The following is a 20,811-nucleotide window of genomic DNA, read 5'->3' on the forward strand; positions in this document are numbered from 1 at the left end:
TAAGAGTTTTTTTTTTTTTTTTTTTTTTTTTTTTTTTTTTTTTTTTTTTTTTTTTTTTTTTTTTTTGGTCCTAGGGATTGAACTCAGATCCTTGAGCTTGTGAGGCAGGTGGCGTAGAAGCATTTTTCATATGTAAAATGTTTTTTATTTTTGTTTGACAAAAGTTTGTTACTGGGAGCTTCCTTTTGTGGCTTTATAAGCAGATACAGTAGACCCTTGACTTACAGAGACTCAATTCATTCCTGAGGGCTGGTTGTAACTCAGGTTGGTCAATGAAGGCTCGGGCTCCTCTACATAGCCTTCAGAGTCTCAGATCTCAGTGCCCTTAGAGAGATATTGTCTCAACCCACACAAGAAAGGATGTTGTAATGTTCCTACCAGAACTCTAAGGGTTAAATCTGTAGCAGAGACTGTCTGCAAGCACAAGCGGCTGGCTTTTGTTCATAACTCAAGACTTTGTAAGTTAAAAGTAAAATTCTGGTCATAACCCAAGTTGTTTTTATGTCAGGGGTCCACTGCACTCATTTAGTCCTGGTGTGGCAGACAGAACACAGATCAGATAAGTAACGCCAGATGAGACACACCGGGGAAGGAGGGCATCTGGGGAACGGTGTGAACACTTGTTCAGCCCTCAGTGATTTTTACTCTGTTGGACGGTTAGGAATGAGGGTCGAGTGTTGTCACAATCCAAGGAATGCTGGCAAAACACAGTGAAAACAAAAAATGCCAAAAATGAACTCTCTGCCAGTTCTGGAGAAGTCCAGAATCAGTATTACTGGATTGAAATCAAGATGCTGGGCAGGGATGCTCTCCATCTGAGGGTTCTAGGAATCAATTCCTACCTGAAAGTTCTGCTTCTAGAGTTGCTGCATTCCTGGCTTGTGGCTTGTCATTCTGAACTTCAAGGTTAGCATCTTCAAATATCTCTCTGGCTCCCTATTAGAAGGATACAGGTGATTGCATTTAGGGTGTGCCAGGATAGACCTCTTACATCAAAAGTCTTAATTCACTTACCACTGAAGTCCTCCTTGCCCGCCTTTTACCATTTAAGGTAACATAGGCTGTGGGGATTAGGACATGGATATTTTTTGGGAGGCCATTTTCTAATCTACTACACCCTATAGGGTATATAAAATTGTTGGTTTGTTTAAAAAAAAAATTAGGGGCCGAAGATTTAGCTCAGTGGTACCATGCCTGCCTCACAAGTGCTAGGTCCTGAGTTCGATCCCCGGTACTAGAAAAAAATAAAATAAAACTATATTTTACTTTGTTGATTGATTCTGATCTTTATCATTTCTTTTGATTTGTGTTTACTTTGCTCTTTTTTCTTTTAATGAGGAGAAATTTGATTTAGCACACATTTTTTGTAGCTTCTGAAGTTGGAAATTTGGTAATTGATTTTAGACTTTTTTGATTAACACTTTCCCGCTGGTTTGAACCATCATGTACATGCATGACTGTCCCAATGGGTGACTTGTACTACTGGTGGTGCAGGTGGTAGATACAGTCATGCATGGGATAGTCACACATATACCACCAGTAATTTAAGCCGAATATGAAATACTGCTCTATTGTGAAGATGTGAAAGGAATTAAGGCTACATAAAAATTACTACAGAGCCAGACTTAGTGATATATACCTAAAATCCCAGCATTTAGGAGGCTAAGGCAGGAGAATCATGAGTTCGAGAGCAGCTTGGACAACATAGCAAAACCCTGCCTCAAAAAACAAAACAACAGCAAAAACACGTTGGTTTGTTGGGAGAATTCATTTCCTCGTAGTGTAGAACTGAGGACCCTAGTTTCTTACTGGCTATTGTCAGGAGACACTATATCAAGCCTATAAGGGGATCTGTACAGTAAGTCTGCTCGCAAGAGTGTGTCTAGAAGCTAGAATAAGTCTTACATATTACCAGGAAAGTAGTGATCTGTCGCCTCTGCCATATTCTGTTTGCTAGCACAGGTTATAGGTCCTGCCCACACTCAATGGGAGGGAATTACACAAAGGTAGATACCAGGAGGCAGGGATGGTTGGTGCTTAGAGTCTCTGTACCACAGCAGTAAAATCTAAACACTGTTGTAGCTACATACTACAAATTTTGACACATTTTTACATCTTAGTAAAAAATATTTCCAAGTTTCCCTTTCAGAATCTTCTGTGATACATAGGTCATTTAGAAGTAGGTTTTTAAATTATCGTTTATTTAAAGATTTCAGTACTTTAAAATTTACTGAGCCCCATTTTACAGCCTCGCATACCATGCACTTGAGAGTTGTTCTTCATTTATTGCCAGTAATGTTCTAGAGAATAGGTGTCAACTAGGTCCAGCGTGGATGACAAGTGTGGCTCAGATCGTGTAAGATCCTCCCACTCCCTTATAAGAGTTGCGGGGTGACAGTGTGAAATTTTCATCTGTGTGGAATTGACCAGCTTTTTCTTCAGTTTGTTAATTTTTCTTTCATGTATTTTGAATCTCTTTCAAGGTAAATATATTTCTGATTATTAGTCCCCACCCCTTTTGGGCTTTCACTACAGTATTTAGAACATTTATAGCCATTATTTCTTGACAGGTTTTCTGTTTTGTTTTTGCTTCATTCCCTCTTCTCTATATAAGACACCAGTTACACATATATTGCACATTTTGATATTGACTCACAGATTCATTGTTTCAGTCTTATTTTCTCTCTCAGGATTGAATAGTTTGATTCACTTTCATTGTCACTTTGCTTTTATCTCCATTCTGCAGTAAAGTCCATTGGTGAATTTTTGTATTAGATATTTTATTTTTCAGTTCTGTAATTTCTACTTGGTTCTTTTGTACTTTCTTTGCTGAGATTTCCTGTCTTTTTGAAACTTCCATCTTGTCATTAAAGATAGTTATAATAGTTATTTTTAAATCCTCTATTAATAAGACATCTGCATCATATCTAGGTTATACTTTTGTGTGGTTTTTTTTGTTTGTTTGTTTGTTTGTTTGGTACCAGGGATCGAACTCAGGCAAGGCAGGCAGCGGAACTGCTGAGCCAAATCCCGGCCCTAGGTTATACTTTTAAGAATGGATCAGTATTTGTTTGGTTTTAGATTTTTGTTTGATTTGTTTTCTTTTTTGCTTTGTTGAATTTTCTTTTTTGCTTTGTTGAGTAGTTCTAGATTTTATCCCAGACATTTGTGAATGTTATGTTGTAAAGTGTCTGGATTCTGCTGTATTCCTCCAGACAGTGTTGACTTATTTTGTTTTGTTGGAGTAGGTAGTTAATTTGGTTAATTTCAAGCCACAAAGTCTGTTTCTTGCTTGGCATCTCAAATCTCACTTAGCTAGAGTGCTTCTGACTACCTTAAAAATGTGTGGCTATGAATTTAGCTGGTGAGTTGATCTGTGCTTATAAATAGAAGTTAGGGGCACCTCCTCACTGGCACTCTTTCTCCCCCATTTTTGAGCAGCTGTGATTACCCCAAATGTTCTCTAGTTCTTCATGGCAAAAAGACTGAGGTAGAGTTTAGCACTGACTGCTGTCAGGCTACGTGAGCAATGAAAGTGGGAAATTTGCCCCATGCCATCCCTTCTCCCTGGCTCTCTCTGTAGAATCTGACTGTTTGGTGTCTGTCTTTAAGTAGTTGCTTTGCGTAGCGTTTGTAGGTTGTTTTGGTTTTGGCTTTTTGAGGCAAGGTCTTGCTTTGCTGCTCAGGCTGGTCTGAAACTGAGGACTCAAGTACGGCCTCCCACCCCAGCCTTCTTGCTGGCTGGGACTACAGGCCTTTGTTACTGTTCCTGGATGGGGTTGTAGTTTTTAAATTTGTAGAGGGTTTTTCTGGTAAAAGCTTTATTAACTAATTGGAATTGAGCAGTTTAAAATTTGTATTTTAGAAGTTAACTTATGAAACAGTGGGGTGAAAAAAATTAGGTTTTATAATTAGCCATTAAATTTAAACTGAATTTGACTTCCTTAAAGTGAATTTTCCTTTTTTCAATAAATTTTATTTTATCCCATTTCCCCCCCCGAAGCCCCCTCCTCTCCCTATGTACAAAAGCTTTGTTTCCATTTTTTTCCTTCTGTTTTCACTTTCTTTCTTGTCCCTTTCTTCCTTTCTCCCTGCTCCCTCCCTGTTCCCTTTCCCATTTGAACACTCTCTTCCCATTTCCCAACACCCGTTATACATCTCATCCCTTATTTTCACATTGCTTCACACACCAGAGAAACAATACATTATTTAAATGCGTGTCTGATTTATTTCATTGAAGTGAATTTTCTAGAATTTTTGTCTTGTTCTTTTGTTCTTTAATATATAGCCATTTTGAAATATTTGATAAAAATTCTTATTACAGTAATTATTTTTAAAAATGCTTTGGTTTCATAAGTAGTATCTTCAGCTGGTCCTCATCTCCTGTGGCTTTTTGGACAGATGAGGCTGGTACTCCCCAGAATAACACTTGAAGGTGGAATTTTGAAATTATTATGTTTCAAAATGTATGAGATATAATGAAAACTACAATGAATGTTTACATTTTTTAAAGAATTTATTACAGTAGAAGACACATTGCCATTAGTCCCCCTCAGAATACTCCGTGCTTTCAACACACCCCTTCATTATTCTTGCCACTTTCTGAAGCAGTTTTAGAAGTCCTCTTTGTGTCTCTTCAGGGCTGCCTTAATGTCCTGAATCAGTTCGACATGTTTATGGTAATTTCTGTCAACTGAAAACATCGCTGTGTATCCTCATCCATTTTTTTTTTTAACTGAATCTGGCACCGTGTGCCTTCTGGCTCTTCTCCAAAGTCAAAATGACCGTGAAGGGTAAAGGTTGTGAATTGACTCAGTACATTGAGGCAGCTACAATAGCATAACTGTAGTAAATTTTTAAAAATTTAAATACTTTTTTTATCATACTGCGTGATTGGAATTATGTTTTTCTTTTAAACTGTCTTGTATTTTCTATATTTTTACAATGGGAAATATTTGTCCTAGTTACAAAATATGTGTTTATTAAATATAAATAATAAGAAGTAGCACAGAAAGTTATAATTTTGTCTATAACCTGGCTTCCCCAAAGACAGTTGTCACCTAAAATCTGCTGCCATTTTGATCCCAATACTTTAACCCATGGGTTGGATTTAGGGCAGCACAAGCTGGAGTTTGTTATCAATAAACTAAAGATCCATATGTTGGAAGTAATGTGAAACTTACAAAAAGCATCCAGAAAAATTCCACTTACTAGACAAAAATCAGTGCAAAATTACCTAACAGCAGCAGCTAAAACTACATGTGGTCGTTATTGACCAACAGAAGTATTAAGCCCTGAAAAATTTGAGAGCACCTCAATTTGACCTAAGAAATCCAGATGTGTTAAAAATAACACACACATGGGCCGGTGATTTAACACAGTGATGCCTCAAGTGCAAGGTCCAGTACCAAAAAAAAAAAAAGAAAGAAAAGAAATAACACGCACAAATGTTAAAAGCAACAAAATAGCCATGGCACATGGCTGTAGTTTGAGCACTCGGGAAGTTGAAGCAGAAAGATCCTGAGTTTGAGGCTGACCTGAGCTATATAGCAAGGTCTGAGCCAGCCTGGACTATGTCAAGACTCTGTCTGGAAAAAAAAGACAAAACACACAATTGACACAAACTTTATTATTAATTTGGCACTTGAGACTAATGAAATTGGAAAGAAATGGAGTTGATTTGACTGATTTGTTATTACCGTTTCCATTACTTTGATGTTACATGTCTTAGGATGGCGTTCCATGTTAGTTTGCCCTCATTCTTTTTAATGATGATTTCTTATTCTACTGGATGAATCTGTAATAAATTACTCTACTTTTTTAAAAACCTTTTTTGTTTTGCAGAATATGCTTTTAAGGCTATTAACCAGGGTGGCCTTACCTCAGTAGCTGTCAGGGGAAAAGACTGTGCAGTAATTGTCACACAGAAGAAAGTTCCTGTAAGTAATGCTGACTAAGTAGTTACTATAGAATACACTGCATGAGTTTTTGTTTATTTGTTTGTTTTTTTGTTTGTTTGTTTGTTTTGGTACCAAGCATTAAACTTGGGACCTTGTGCTTGCAAGACACATGAGTTTTTCATGTCTTTGTTCAGAGGTATATTCTTGTTTTGACTCTGCTTTCCTATTAGTTATTCAAGGAGTATTTATTGAGATCAATGTATAGTTTAGCTGAGTAGACAGAAGTAACATGTTAAACTTTGTGTCATAATTATAATAAGCATATTGGGATTTCTAAGTTTGTTTCTTCTGGGATCTTGAGACAAGTTTGGGAAGTCCACTGGAAACAGCTAGAAAAGGAAAATAGTCTTCCTCCAAACCTCTCCCCTTTTTAAATTGGTTTTAACTTTATAATGAATGTAAGACTATCTGTCCATTAACTCCCATTATATATGTTGTTATAGTTCTGTAGTATTGTTCTTTTATAGCTGCCCAGAGACCTGTGAGGTTTCTTAATTTTTTATTTGATTTGTTCATTAGGATAAATTACTGGATTCCAGTACAGTGACTCACTTATTCAAGATAACAGAAAACATTGGCTGTGTGATGACTGGAATGACAGGTAAGCAGCTAAGGGTCTGTTTAGGTGCACAGTTCTTAACTTGTTTTCTTCAAATAATTCTGAGTTATGTATTAATTTTAACACTCCTTTTCGTGCCTTAATAGTACATGTTCAGTCTTCCAAGGCTGGTATCAATATTTTTAAGAGTATTGTGAGCTTTTTAAAATTACAAATATAATGGAGTTAGGTCTCCATGCAACCACTGTAGAAACTAAGTCCCTTCTTGTACATGCTGTATTTTCTAAGTCTTCTATATCTCACTCAAATCTGGTAATCATGGCACTCGTTAAAAGTGAGTGACACGGGCCAGGGATTTAGCTCAGCGGTCCGGTGGCCTGCCTTGCAAGCGCAAGGACCCGAGTTCAATCCCTGGTACCAAAAACAAACAGACAAAAAAAGTGAGTGACAATTATTATAAAAATTACTTTGGTTTTTCTGTTTTCTGAGATCAAGGGAAAATTCAAGCCTAAAAACAAAAACTGAGCAAGATTATTCTTCTTCTAGTAGCTTGTTCTTTTGGGAGTTACTAGACACTTCTAGAAACTATTTTGAATGCTACTGATCATGAAGGGCTCAGTATAAAAAGGCAATATGGTATTGAGAGCTCCTTAAATTTTTTCTTTTTTTTTCCTCTCCCTCTCATCTCCCGCAAATTTTTCCTTTCTTATGAATTTGTTGCTGAGTTACTCAGTATTCATTGGCAGAGGAAAAAGCCATAGTGGACCCCCTCCTTTCCTTCACTCATACTGGAAAGAAAGATAAAGATCTGTATGGTGGGAAAATTATCTGGCTTTGAGGTTCGTTCTTCTGAGGAGATCAGCATTGATTCATTCATTCATTTATTTGTCGTGTTGTAAGCTGACAGCAGATCCCAAGTACAGAGGGCACGCTATGAGGCAGCTAATTGGAAATACAAGTATGGCTATGAGATTCCTGTGGACATGCTATGTAAAAGAATTGCTGATATTTCTCAAGTTTACACACAGAATGCTGAAATGAGGCCACTTGGTTGTTGTAAGTATGCTACAAAATCTCCCAAATAATTGACGAGCTGTAATTTTTTTTTGAGAACACATACAAAAATATGTAAGTAACACTTGGGAGTCTGAACATGTTTTGGAAACTTCATAAGGTGAGAAAAATCTTTATAATAAATCAGGGCTAAAAGGTAGGTCTTATTTATAACAGTACTTTGGACAGTATCTTTGTGTGTATATGTGGCACTGGGAATTGAACCCAGGGCCTTTGCGCTAAGCTATATCCCCAGCTGCCCTCCCATCCCTGTTTTTGAGATAGGATCTCACTAAGTTGGCCCAGGCTGGACTCAAACTTGTGATCCTTCTGCCTCAGCCTCCCAGAGTGCTAAGATTACAGGCAAATACCACCAAGCCTAGCTTGGACATGATCTTTAAGCTTTCCATGGTGCTATTAGATTTTTATCAAAAAATTTCTGTTTGGGATATATGATTTGAAAGATTGAAATCTCTTATTATTAGACTGTAGTAAGTGTTTATTAATCAGAAACTTAGGGTGGGGCTCAGAAAACTTTTTTTTTTTTTTTTTTGAGACCGCTCATTAAGTTGCCTGGGCTGGCTTCAAACTTGTGCTCTCCTGCCTCAGCCTTCTGAGTACCTGGCATTACAGTTGTGCATTACCATACCTGGCCAATCATCAAATTTTACCTCAGACTGTCTTTTCTCCATGTGCTCTGTCATTTTTTCATTGTTTATTGATTTTGCTGCCTGATTTGCCCATTTCTTCTCTCCCTTCTCTGTCTTCCTAGCCTCTCTTCTGTATTCCTTCATGAGTGATTCTCAAATTGTGATTGTTGTTCCCTTGTAAAAAAATGATTCCTCATTGGCCATAGGGTAAGCCCCAAGCTCCGTAAAATGATGTGACTCTGGCAGAGGAAAGCTGCTAGCCTCATGTCTGGCTAGGGGCCTGAGGTCAGCACTTCCATCCCGGCCCTTCCCCGTGGCCTGTCCAGGCACACCCAGAAGTGTGCTTAACTCAGTTTTCCTAGGTGTCTCTCAAGCCAGTGGAACTGACATCCTTGTGACCTGTGAAATCTTGTTCATCCTGCCAGACCCTGAAGTGAAAAAGTTATTTGTAGGCCAGCACTGGTGGGGTGTGTCTGTAATCCCAGCACTCTGGGATGCTGACGGAAGAGGATTACCAGTTAGAACACAGTCTGGGCAACTTGGCAAATTAGTGAGACCCTGCCTCAAAATTTTCGAAAAGCTGGGGACAGCAGATGGCTGGGGCTGTACCTCATTGTGAAGGACCTACGTTTAATCCTCAGTAACACACACACACACACACACACACACACACACACACAATTGTTTTCCCCCAGCAGTAAATGGGTCATCTCTTTTGTGTTGCCTTTTTTTTTTTTTAATATATCAAGTTTAAAGTGTAAAGAAAATTACAGGGTGACATAACATTCTAATAAGGCAGATACTGATAACTATCATAGTGTTAATGGCATAAAGTTGAAAATTCCTCACTAGTAGATGCTATAAAAACATCTATACATTGTCCTTCTGCCACCCTGCCTGTGAGCCAGCTGACTATGGACTGAAACCTCTATAAATTGTAAGCCCAATAAACCTTTCCCTCCCTTAAAAAACAAAAACAAAAAACCCATACATATGAGTAAAGTGGTTGGCTAGTACTGAATCTCACAGTGAGAACTAAGAGGCTCAGGCGCTGGGGATGTGGCTCAATGGTAAGAGCCCTTGCCTAGCATGTGTGAGGCCTTGAGTTTGATTCCCAGCACCTATTCCTTACCCCCGCCCCCATGAAAAGTTGAGATCTAGAGTAAGTAAGCAGTAGGTTCACCCTTACTTATACTTCATTATCTGTTCTGCTGAGTAGGATGTTTGATGTTTACTTTAATATCCATAATGTAACATGTATAAAACTATACAGAATTTAGGGTTTAGTTTGTGCTGACTTACTAGACGGGCAATACCAGTAATAACAAAGATGGGCTATGAAAAGGTAGTCAGGTAGCTCCTAGTTGAGACAGACTTTGTAGCAGCATTCCCAGAGTGTTAAGCATTTTGTTTTGGGTTTGCACTACTGGGGGGCCTTTGCCCTGAGCTACAGCCCCAAGCCATTTTTAATTATTTGTTTGTTTTTGTTTTTTTGAGACAGGATCTCACTAAGTAATTCAGGCTGGCCTTGAACTCAAATCCATATCAATCCTGCTTCAGCCTCGAGTGCTGGAATACAGGTGTGCACCACCATACCCAGTTAAAGTATTTCCTAAATTTAAAGGGGGTGGGTACTGGACATGGTGGTACATGCTTGTAATCCCAGCACTTGGGAGGCTGAGGCAGGAGGATCACCATGAGTTCAAGGCCAGCCTGGGCTGCCTAGTGAGTTCAGGGCTGCCTGAACTACATAGTGAGGCTGTCTCAAAAAACTAAAATTTAAAAATGGGGCAGAGGGAGCAGTCCTTGATCAAATAAATTTAAGAACTGTGGGATTAAATATATTGTTCTACAGTAGAACATTTCAGAACATTTATTATGCTGTTTATTATTTGTTTCCAGAAAAGATAATGAAAATGTTTTCCAAATTTACTTGACCAGGTAACATAAGGATTAGGTTCCAATAAATATGTGTTGGGTACTAGCAAGGATTAGAAGAATTGCAAATTACATTTTTAATGTTGAGACTCTTAAAACTGCAATACATCCTTTGGGAAATAGAAATGTATTTGTTACCTGATTTATTTATGGTAACACCCTACATTTTGTTTACCAGTTTTCTTAAAGCAAAACACATCCTAAAAGTAATGACAGTTAATGAGACACCACCAAGAAAGGCAGTTTTGTTGTCTAAAACTGTAAGCTGTTTACTTAGGCTCTTTCTTTTAGGTATGATTTTAATTGGTATCGATGAAGAACAAGGCCCTCAGGTGTACAAGTGTGACCCTGCAGGTTACTACTGTGGGTTTAAAGCCACTGCAGCAGGTGTGAAACAAACTGAGTCAACCAGCTTCCTTGAAAAAAAAGTGAAGAAGAAATTTGATTGGACATTTGAACAGACAGTGGAAGTAAGTTAAACCAAAAGGAATATTTCTATGCTGTATAAAACAGTGGAGGTCTTTCATAACTGGAAGTATTAGACCACCTTTATAGAAACCCTGTTCCCGAGTTACGTTACAAGACCCAAGCTTTTCAGTTTACTAGTAAAACTGATGTCACTCAGCTAACAGAAAAATGGAGCCTGCTTAATTCCTGTCTTATTTCATAATGTATTTGAAACAGTGTTTCATGAATACATAAAATGTAACAGTTTAAGTAAGAATAAGAAACAAGATCAGGCACCTGTGTGGTTGCTATGCATGTGTGGTTACTATGGTGGAGAGAACTTGTTAGGTTTAAGCTTCCTGATAACAAAAATGCAAAGGTTGAGTCATTAATATTGTTCTTTAGGTCCTAAAGGAAAAACAGCCACACACCAGATTCTCGAGGAAGCACTTCACTGGGGTGCAGAAAGAAAGCTTTCTGCAGAGGTTGTTTATTGTGACAGGGAAAGTTTAAAAGGACAGAACAAGTAAAAATTCTTACACAAATACTTAGAAACCTTAGACTGTAAAGAAGCCTCTTATTTCCTGCCAATAAAAATTTTAGTAGACTTTTGAATATAAGGATCTGGGGCTAAATCCCTTCTGAAAACTGACAACGTGCTTCTGATAAATGATAAATAATACTTTTATATTTGGCTGGCAGTCTATCTTATAGTAAGGGAAGATATAAAGTTCTCATCTGGGAGATAATATGCCTTCTTTAAACTTAGTTTTTTAAAGGTTTTTAAAATTATAATTCATTGCATCAGATTTAAGCCCACTTAAAAATTTATATTCTTGGCTGGGGATTTAGCTTAGTGGTTCCGCCACTTGCCTCGAAAGTTCAAGGACCCGAGTTTGATCCTGGTACCAAAAAAGAAAAAATTTACACTCTTGAATTGTTCCCGTAAATTCCTTGTAGGTACAGACTGTTTTCCTCTCCCATTTGACACCAGATTTTAAGTAACTTGTATAAATCATTGTATTTTGTTTGCTGTACCTCTTTAAGGCTTGATTTAGTAGAAATAAGATTATTGTAACTGACAGTTGGCACATTTAAGTTAAGCAGTTTGTTAGTAACAATTTCACTGAAGCATGGAGCAGAAATGAATAGCTTGTGGTGACCTTACATGTTATTTAAATAAGCTTGGGGTGTGAAAACCTTGTAATCTCTTAAAAAATAATAAATGTTAATGTCGGTACTTTTTCAGACTGCAATTACTTGCCTGTCTACTGTTCTTTCAATTGATTTCAAACCTTCAGAAATAGAAGTTGGAGTAGTTACAGTTGAAAATCCTAAATTCAGGTGAGTTGTATTGTCAGCCACGCATTTAAGTTTGCTAAGCCTAAAAAGGTGGAGGAGACCTTCGCATCCATTTGGGAGGGGGATAGGGAATGTTGAACTATGCTTGTATTTTTTTTCTTTGACATCTGAAAGAGCTGCTTTAAAACTTAGGAAGGGCTGGGGTAATAACTCATGATAGCATGCTCAAGGCTGTGGGTTCAAACCCCAGCATTAACAATTTCTTTAAGGCAGACAGCAGTGTCTCTTGAATTTCACAGTGCTTTTATTTATAACACCAGAAGTGACATGAAATTTAGTTAAGTAAAATAAGCATAAGTGTATTCTGGTTTTTTTTTTTTTTTTTTTTTTTTTTTTTTTTTTTTAATATAGAGAGAGAGAGAGAGAGAGAGAGAGAGAGAGAGAGAGAGAGATAAAAAAAATAAGTTTTTTTTTTTTTTTTTTTTTTTTTTTTTTTTTTTTTAGTTTATGTCCAAGAGAAATTCAGTTCCCAGAATAGTCGTTTTCAGTTTCTCAGGTGGAGCCTGGTTAAGTGGAGCTCTGAAGAGCAATACGAAACACCAATACACAGCAGATTGTTACCTAGAAATCTTTAGAAACCCCAAATTTTGAATACAGCTAATTGAATTGCAGATGCTCCAGTGCTTGTGTGTTCTTATTCAAAGGGAGCAATTCCCAAACCTACCCTTCCACGATTCAAACACATATAGTTGCTTAACATACATCTGTTCATTGAATCCTCCCTATGAGGTGGTTTGCATACCAGTACCAGGACGTTCTTGTGATTAGTGAAAAATAAGATTAAATCCATAGATATAAGAAACTACTGGGAGACATTTAACTGTTATATATACTTTTTTTTTTTGGTACTGGGGATTGAACTTGGAATTTTGTACTTGCAAGGCAGGCTATAGCACCACTGAGCTAAATCCCTGCCCTAACATATATATCTATATCTATCTATCTATCTATCTATCTATCTATATATATATATGTGTGTGTACGTGTGTGTGTGTGTGTGTATACACACACATCTGTAAATCACAACTGTTTTGATTGTGTGTGAAGTGAGATGCCAAACTTAGTTCGACTTTGAAGAGTTTTTAGATAGTATGCATATTTTTCAATTTGTTATTTTGATTGCACATAAGTGATAACAAATATGAAAAATTCATGAGATTAAGGGCGGGAGGAACACTTGAATCTAGCTTAACTTTATTTCTGCAGGAAAAGTTGTTGATGTATTCCTGCCAGCCTGAACCACCAGTGGTACATGCACGACTGTCCCATCCAGGCAGCTGGGACCCACTGGGGGTACAAATGGATCCATTCACCTTTATCTGTCTTTACTATAAAAAGCAGAAGAACCACCAAGGAACAAGGGAATAATAAAAGAAAATTTTACCACTGAAATTAGTAATAATCTATGTCACAACAGTGACTTGTTTTTGTTTCAGCATCTCATATTAACAAAAAAGCAAACATAGGTTAGCTGTGTATCATCAGATAATTGAATTCAGATCAGAGCCACCTGGCAGCGAAACGTTCAGAGCATTAAATTTCAGTGGGAACAATTTACAGGTCTCGGTAAAGAACTTGGAGTTCAGTCTCTTTTTTTTCCTGAGACCTTTTAAATTTCATTTGCATCTGTTAAATTATGTAAACTACTCAGTATTGTCACAACTTGCACTACAGTTGCCATCATGACAGTTTTTGCTTTTTAGAATTAATCAGAAGCAGATCCCATCGATGTTTGCCAAGCAATTGATTACTTTCAAGACAGATACCATTTAGGAAATACATGCTCAACATGGAGCACCTTCTGGTTATTTATAATTTTATTTTCATGGACTTCTAAATATGAGTGGCTTTTTTTATAATTAAGTTTCTCAGTGAATTTTCTCTCAGCACATAGTGGGCATAAAAGCATTTGGCTTTGGAACTAAATAGAACACACGTGTAGCTTACTTTCATACTATTCAGTTGAAGTGTTTTCTGTCTCTGCTACAACTAAAGGGTTTTCACCTAATTCTAGATCTGATTTTTAAAAAATAAACATTTTTGTATATAGATGAAGTTGACATAATGTCTGGAATTCTTTAAAAATCTGATGGAGTCGTAGGTACATTTTTTAGAGTGGTTAATGTCTTTTGTATGTTTGAACTTCTCCATAATAAAATAGTTTGAAGCGAACACTTACTGGTTTTTTACCCTTCTAGGATTCTTACAGAAGCAGAGATTGATGCTCACCTTGTTGCTCTAGCAGAGAGAGACTAAACATTGTCATTAGTTTACCAAGTCCATGAAGCCACTTGCCTGTGTGTTTGATAACAACAGACCAACATTACGGAGGCCCTTGGATTGAAAGAAGAACCTCTCCCACTCCTGCCACCCAAGTGGTTAGGATTCTGTATAAATAAAAACAGTGCTTTTGGAAAATAGTTGTATCCTGTCATGTTTTTACATAAACTGCTAAGCATTCACCATTTTCACATGGTGGTTTTAGTCATTTTATTAACCAAAATATAAGTTTCAGTTTCCCTGGCTTAAGGAATTTAGGTCAAAGATTAAACTAGCTCTATGCATAATTAGTGAATAGCAAACTGGAGCACTGGCTTTGAAATCATCTCTGAGTGTAAACTGGCATGTGGGACAAGGGTTTTATTCTGTAGGCTCTCCTAATGGTATATTGCTATCGGGGAAGGCTTTATGGTAAAAAGATTATCCTGACTGATCTTTCATAGGCGTTTCTTTCTTTCTTTTTTTTTTTTTTTTTTTTTTTTTTTTTTTGGTACCAGGGATTGAACTCAGGTCTTTGTGCTTGCGAGGCAAGGCAGCAGAATCACTGAGCTAAATCCCCAGCCCTCATAGGCGTTTCTGTTCTTTTCTGGCAGGGGAGGAGAATTGAACCTAAGACCTCACACATGCTATCATGGGATCTACCACTGAGTTGCACCCCAGCCATCTTCAGGAAAATGGATAGAAAAACAGTATGTGTATTTTCTGTGCTCCCTTAAGATTAAGTATTGAAAGCAGACAACAGGGAGTTGAAGTTTAGAGGTAACAGCATCAGCAATGTTACAGAGGGGGAAAAAACTATATTCAGAGTAATCCATTTAGATGTTTTTTCCCCTGTTTTAGTTTTCTGGTGGGGGGGGTTGTTTGTGTTTTCAGACCGAGTCTCCCTATGTAATTTAGGATGTCCTTTAAACAAGACACTATGTAGCCCAGGGTGGCCTTGAACTCATAGCCCAGGCTAGCCTTGAACTTGCAGTGATCCTCCTGCCTCAGCCTCCTGAGTTATCTGTTGGTTGTTTTTTGTTTTTGCTTTTGTTTGTTTGTTTTTGTATCAGGGATTGAACTCAGGACCTTGCACTTTCAAGGCTGGCACGGTGCCACTGAGCTAAATCCCTAGCCCTATTGGTTGGTTGGTTTTTTGAGATAGGGTGTCACTATGTAATTCAGGCTGGCCTTTAACTCACTTATACCCCAGAGTGGCCCTGAACTTAAAAGGATCCTCCTGGCTCAGTCACCCAAATGCTGGAATTACAGGCATGCACCACTACACCTGGCTTCATTTTAGCTTTGAGGCAGGGTCTCCCTAAATTACCTAGATGGGTCTAAATCTTGTTAGTCTTAGCTGGGTGTGGTGGCAGATGCCTGTAATCCCAGCACTCAGGAGGCTGAGGCAGGAGAACCTGCCACCAGTTCGAGGACAGCCTGGGCTACACAGGGAGCCCCACATCAAAAACAAAAAAACTAAAATCCTATACTGAAAGAGCACTGGTTTTTTTTAAACCTGATTAAAAGTTTCTATCCTTTTATGAATAAATGAACCCCAAATTTCCCATTAAAATACCAAAAGAATATTCTTTTAAAACTGTTTCCACCCCCTATGGTATCACTGCTTGGGGAGCAGCCTTGCCCTACGGGTCACATGCTGGTCAGGACCTCCCTTCAAATCCTGAGTGGGCCTCCTGCCCCGCTTCATTTGGTGCCCAGGGCAGGAGTGAAGCCCCGTGGTCCCCACACTGCACATGTATTAGCCGGTCCTGGGGCTTCCCTCACTATGCAAAGCGCATGCACCAACCTGCGAAGTTTCCTGGCGTCCTGGTTCAGCATACTCATCTGTTACACAAAGGACGGTTTGCAGGTTAGGACGACCTCACCTCCAGCCCTAGAACCTCGGCTTGCCTGCCTTATCTAGATGAAAGGTGACACCGCTACCACGTGCTTGGTTCTGACTCAAAAAGAGCCTCCGGCGGCGTAACAAAAAGCATTATTTACCCATTGACCCAATGCCAAGGAAAAGCACTGAGCTCAGTGCGGTTTTAAATTCACTGTAATGCCACGTTTCTGTGCCCACATCCCATGAGGGTAAGCGAAGAAGACTGAAACTGAGAGACGGGCCGGAACAGAGGTTGGCCGCTGTGAGGAAGCGGCAGTCGCAGGTATCCTGGTCACACGTGACCAGGGAGTGGGCTTCATCCACCTGCCCTGCCGCTCTTTGGTCGTGGACAGCACACCAGTACCTCAGGAACAGATTGGGTTTTTGGAAACTGCATTCGCTTCGGGCCGTTTGTACCTTTGCTGGCCGCATCCTTGACTCCTATAGTGGGTGGAGGGAATCAAACGTGCAAATGCGTCTCACCACAATCAATCCTCTCAGCAGCCAGCTGTGCAGCACCCGCCTCCTGGGGATCCCCGCCATGCGTACAGGGAAGTGTGCCTGACGGGAGGTGCTGCCTAAGTCTTGGTGTAGCTGTGATTGCTGCTTGTGAGTAGGCAGCACAAGAAAACTTTGGATGAGGGGCACCCTTCACACAGAAACCAGCGTCTGACCTTACCACAAGGGGTGACCTGCAAACCTCAGTTAACCCAGTCGTGTAGGTGTTACACGTGCCACCCAGAGGGCTGGGATGAGGATGGAAAGGAGAAGCAGAACGGGGGAAAGAAAAGAGGAAGAAGAACAGGAAAGACCTGGTTTCCCTGAGGTGAGCAGGGATGATCTGGGAGGAGGCCCAGCTGATTTCAGCCTGGCTGGGGTTTTCCACGGACAGAGCCCGTGAGCAGCACTTCAGTTAACAACCCATTGGCTGTCCACTCAATGCTGCATTTCCCGGAAAATAAGACCAGGTCTTATATCAATTTTTGCTTTAAAAGACTCAATAGGGTATATTATCAGGGGATGTTTTATTTTTTATTCATGTATAGCAATCAACATTTACTCATTTTTTCATGTACAAAAATCTACATTTATTCAAATACATCTTCTTCTGGAACATCATCATAACTCTCTGAATCCCAAATTCTGGCATAAATTTCTTGTGACTCCATTTCCTGTAGAACCATTTGACCCAATCTCTCACATCCAGCGAGAAAGCTCTCCTTTTTTTCTTTTTTTTTTTTTCTTGGTACTGGGATTGAACTCAGGACCCTGCTCTTGCAAGGCAGGTGAGGCCCCACTGAGCTAAATCCCCGGCCCTCTAGAGAAGTTCTGCTTAAAAAACACTTCTTGTCCATGTAGGATGTTTGTGCATTGGCAACACAGCTGTCAGTGATTTTATCCCATGAATTCTTCACCAAGTCACGACCTCTTGTAGGTGAGGCTTCACAAAGTTTTCATTAAGTTTTAACTGAAGATTTAGGAGACAGGAGTGGCAACAAAAATGACAGCTAAGAATGCTGGTCCAGCTGGTCACACTGGAGCATTCCTGTAATCCCAGTACTTGGGAGGCTGAGGCAGGAGGATTGCCATGAGTTCAAGGACAGCCTGGACTCCCTAGTGAGTTCAAGGCTAGTCTGGTCTACCAAGTGAGACCCTGTCTCAAAAAATAAACAGGTAGAGGAAGGGGAAAGGAAAGCAGGGAAAAGAAAAAATATGAGAAAAGGAAAAAATGGAAACAAAGTCATTGTAAATACGGAAGGGTGGAAGTGGTGAAGGAGGGCAGGGAAATGGGTGGCAGGGGGAATAAGAACCAAGATACATCATGTAAAGGTACAAGATCCCAATGATGAATGCAACTACTGTATACCTAAAATCTACCAACTTAATGAAAAAAAAATAATGGTCCACACAAATGTGGCAAAAAATTACAGCCTCCAAATTCAGAAAACATTACTTCACATGAGTGCACTAAGTACGTCTATTACGACGTATTGAATTATGAATATTCACATTAGACACAACCACGTCTGTCCGTTATCATATATGCATGTTCGTGTCTTGTGTCTATACGCTGGTCATTCGGCAGCAAGTCTCCAGTTCATCTGTTTACATAGGCACTTACCTCTCATCCAAAGGTGCCCGCTTGCGTGTTTACAAATAATCACAATTTATATTATCATTTAAGTATTGATGTCAGTATTACTGTTTATTTCATTTCATTATATATTATTTTACAATTCATTACATCCATTATGTGCTGCAGTGGACATACTAAATGCATCTATCTGTCTGGCTGATGAGCTTAACTAGGGCTTATTTTGGGGGGGTAGGGCTTATGTTATGAGCACCTGAAAAAAACATGCCAGGGCTCACTTTCTGATTATGTCTTGGGGAAATGCAGTAGTTACCATCAGAGCTCTGTTGGTCTGGGACCGTATAACTGGGGCCTCAATCGGGGAGCTTGGCTGGCACTTGTTTCTGAGAAAGAAAGAGGAGGGAAGGAAGGAGGGAGGGAGGAAGGAAGGAAAAAGAGAGAGGAGAGAGAGAGAGAGAGAGAGAGAGAGATAGAGAAGTGAATTGGGGTGTAGTTCAGTGTGAAAGCCCTGAGTTCAATTCCCAGTACTGAAAAAGAAGAGGGTGGAGTGTCGGACAAGAATGCTGGAAACGCCTTTATCAATTCAGGACGCATTTTCACCAGCAGATGTTTCTGAGCCCTTCCTCCCTCCAAGTCAGACACCCTTCTTCAGGGCACCACTAGGCACCATGGCTGAGTCTCTCGAGGGACTGGGACTTCGGTGCCCCCACGGCTGGCAGCGCACCTCCGCCAAGTGAGCTGTCACCGAGACGCACGTAGCAACTTCAGATCGGGTCTGCACCCAGCACAGTGAAAGTCTGGCCCTCTGCAGAAGCAGCTGCAGCATGAAGACATCTTGTGCAAGGCTGGCCTCTGGGCCCCCTTTGAGGAGGGCTGTGCTAGGGACCCCTCTGGGACGGCGCCGCAGCTATCCTGGTGAGAGGAGGTCTCCAAAGCCACATTTGTACTACACAAAGCACACCCTCCCTGTCACGAACTACACAGAGATCCCTTCCGGGGTTTTTGTTTCTTTCCTCTTCTGTCTTCTCTGTGAAGAGTACTTCAACCAAAGGCCCCTGGAAAGCAAGGAGTTATGCAACAGGGCTTGTAAAGCACGCAGGGCTGCAGATGCTTGCGGGCCTCCTTCCACAAAATGGACCGGCTGGTAGCTTTGGAAGGGAGGGGCTCTCACAGGAACCCAGTTGCATGCCACAGAGACTGGAAGTAGGGAAGGTCTTGCTGTAGAGGTCGGAGTCAGCAGCTCCCGGGGCTGCGTAAAATCTGTAGCCCCAGGGAGAGCCAGGTGACAAAAGCATTGACCAGAGAGTTAGGGAGAGATGCTGGCCACCTCAGATTTCCTACTGCTGGTTCCAGTCCTCCCACAGTCAGATGGCCAGAATGAATTCTCAGCCACTGCTCAGGGGTTTAGCCTCAGTTTTCTCTTCTGTCAAATGGGTTTGTAACTATTGGGTCCATCTCGAAGGGTTGTCATGAGGGTTAATCAATGAAATGCATTTAAAGTGCAGGAAAGAACATTAAATCACACCCAGCAGCAAGGCAGGGCATAGCCCTTCCAGAAGTGCTTTCAAGTTTCCACAACCTCCTGACCTTCTGAAATGTGTTTGCTGAGAGCATAGCAGGGTCAGCAAGGCAGAAGCCATCTGGATGTGAAGAGGTCTCCCCCTGTGCAGGACTGAGCAGGTGTGGCTCTGGGTGGCCTCCCCAAGGTGCTCCCTTTCTCTGGTGAACTGGTCCCTTCCCTACTCTCCATCACTCAGTCATGACACACGGGGCCGTGGCTATCCAATGGGGGTCCCTGGCCTTGGTGCAAATCCTCTCCCAACAAGACCCTTCTCTGCAGGGAGGAACACACAAGATGCTTCTCAACCCAGACGCCCCAGGAACCCAGGAGCTATGAGGGGTGAGGTGGGCTCATGGTTGTCTTCCACTCCCTCTCATCTGGGGCCTGCAGAGTCCTCAGGAGCCCGGGTGCTCTTGGTTCAGCTGGAGCCCAGCACAGGGCTGCGAGGCTCCCGTGCTGTACCCGGAGACTGCTCTCCCAGGGGCTCCTCACTGGAGTATGCTGGGGTGGTCAGGAAGGCACGTGAGTCCAGAGCAGCTGGAAAAGAGGTGCCCAGAGAGCCTGAGGACAGCACAGGAGACACCTGAAACGAAACTTCCCTGTGCTGCCAAGCTCCCCACAGGGCCTTTGCACCATCATGGTCAGAGGCCTGGAAGTGCATCAGCCCCCTGCAGAAAGTCTGTGCTCTTCCAACTCGTCTTCGTGTTCTTATTGAAAAAGATGGCATCTCTCACAGTTTGTAATAGCGAAAACTTGGAGACAGCCCATTTGCCCATCAGTTGGAAACTGGATAAACAAGATGTGGTTTTTCTATAAAATGGAATACTACTCAGCCATAAAGAATGAGAAATTAGAGTCATTGGTAGGAAAATGGATACATATTGAGGATATACTCGTAAGTGAAATAAATAAGTCACATATGTGTAAATACTGAATAGTTGAGCTGGGGATTTAGCTCAGCGGTTCGGTGGCCTGCCTTGCAAGCGTAAGGACCCGAGTCCAATCCCCGGTACCAAAAAAAAAAAAAAAAAAAAAAAAA

The 20,811-nt window shown here is 40.5% G+C and overlaps 1 protein-coding gene across 2 annotated transcripts in view; it reads left to right on the forward strand.

Moving 5' to 3' along the window:
• Psma6 (proteasome 20S subunit alpha 6) overlaps positions 1-14,379 on the forward strand; it is a 31,968-nt gene extending 17,589 nt beyond the window's left edge. For both annotated transcript variants that reach the window (XM_010633614.3, XM_010633613.3), the window contains exons 2-7: positions 5,845-5,939; positions 6,480-6,561; positions 7,420-7,575; positions 10,452-10,630; positions 11,857-11,951; positions 14,168-14,379. In XM_010633614.3, coding sequence (XP_010631916.1) covers positions 5,845-5,939; positions 6,480-6,561; positions 7,420-7,575; positions 10,452-10,630; positions 11,857-11,951; positions 14,168-14,225 — 665 coding nt within the window. In that variant the 3' untranslated portion in view covers positions 14,226-14,379. The remainder of the gene's footprint in view (positions 1-5,844; positions 5,940-6,479; positions 6,562-7,419; positions 7,576-10,451; positions 10,631-11,856; positions 11,952-14,167) is intronic.
• The last annotated feature ends 6,432 nt before the right edge of the window (positions 14,380-20,811 follow it).

The sequence above is a fragment of the Fukomys damarensis genome, unplaced genomic scaffold (genome assembly GCF_012274545.1).
Source record: "Fukomys damarensis isolate Sample0158 unplaced genomic scaffold, DMR_v1.0_HiC HiC_scaffold_17, whole genome shotgun sequence".
Taxonomy (NCBI): domain Eukaryota; kingdom Metazoa; phylum Chordata; class Mammalia; order Rodentia; family Bathyergidae; genus Fukomys; species Fukomys damarensis.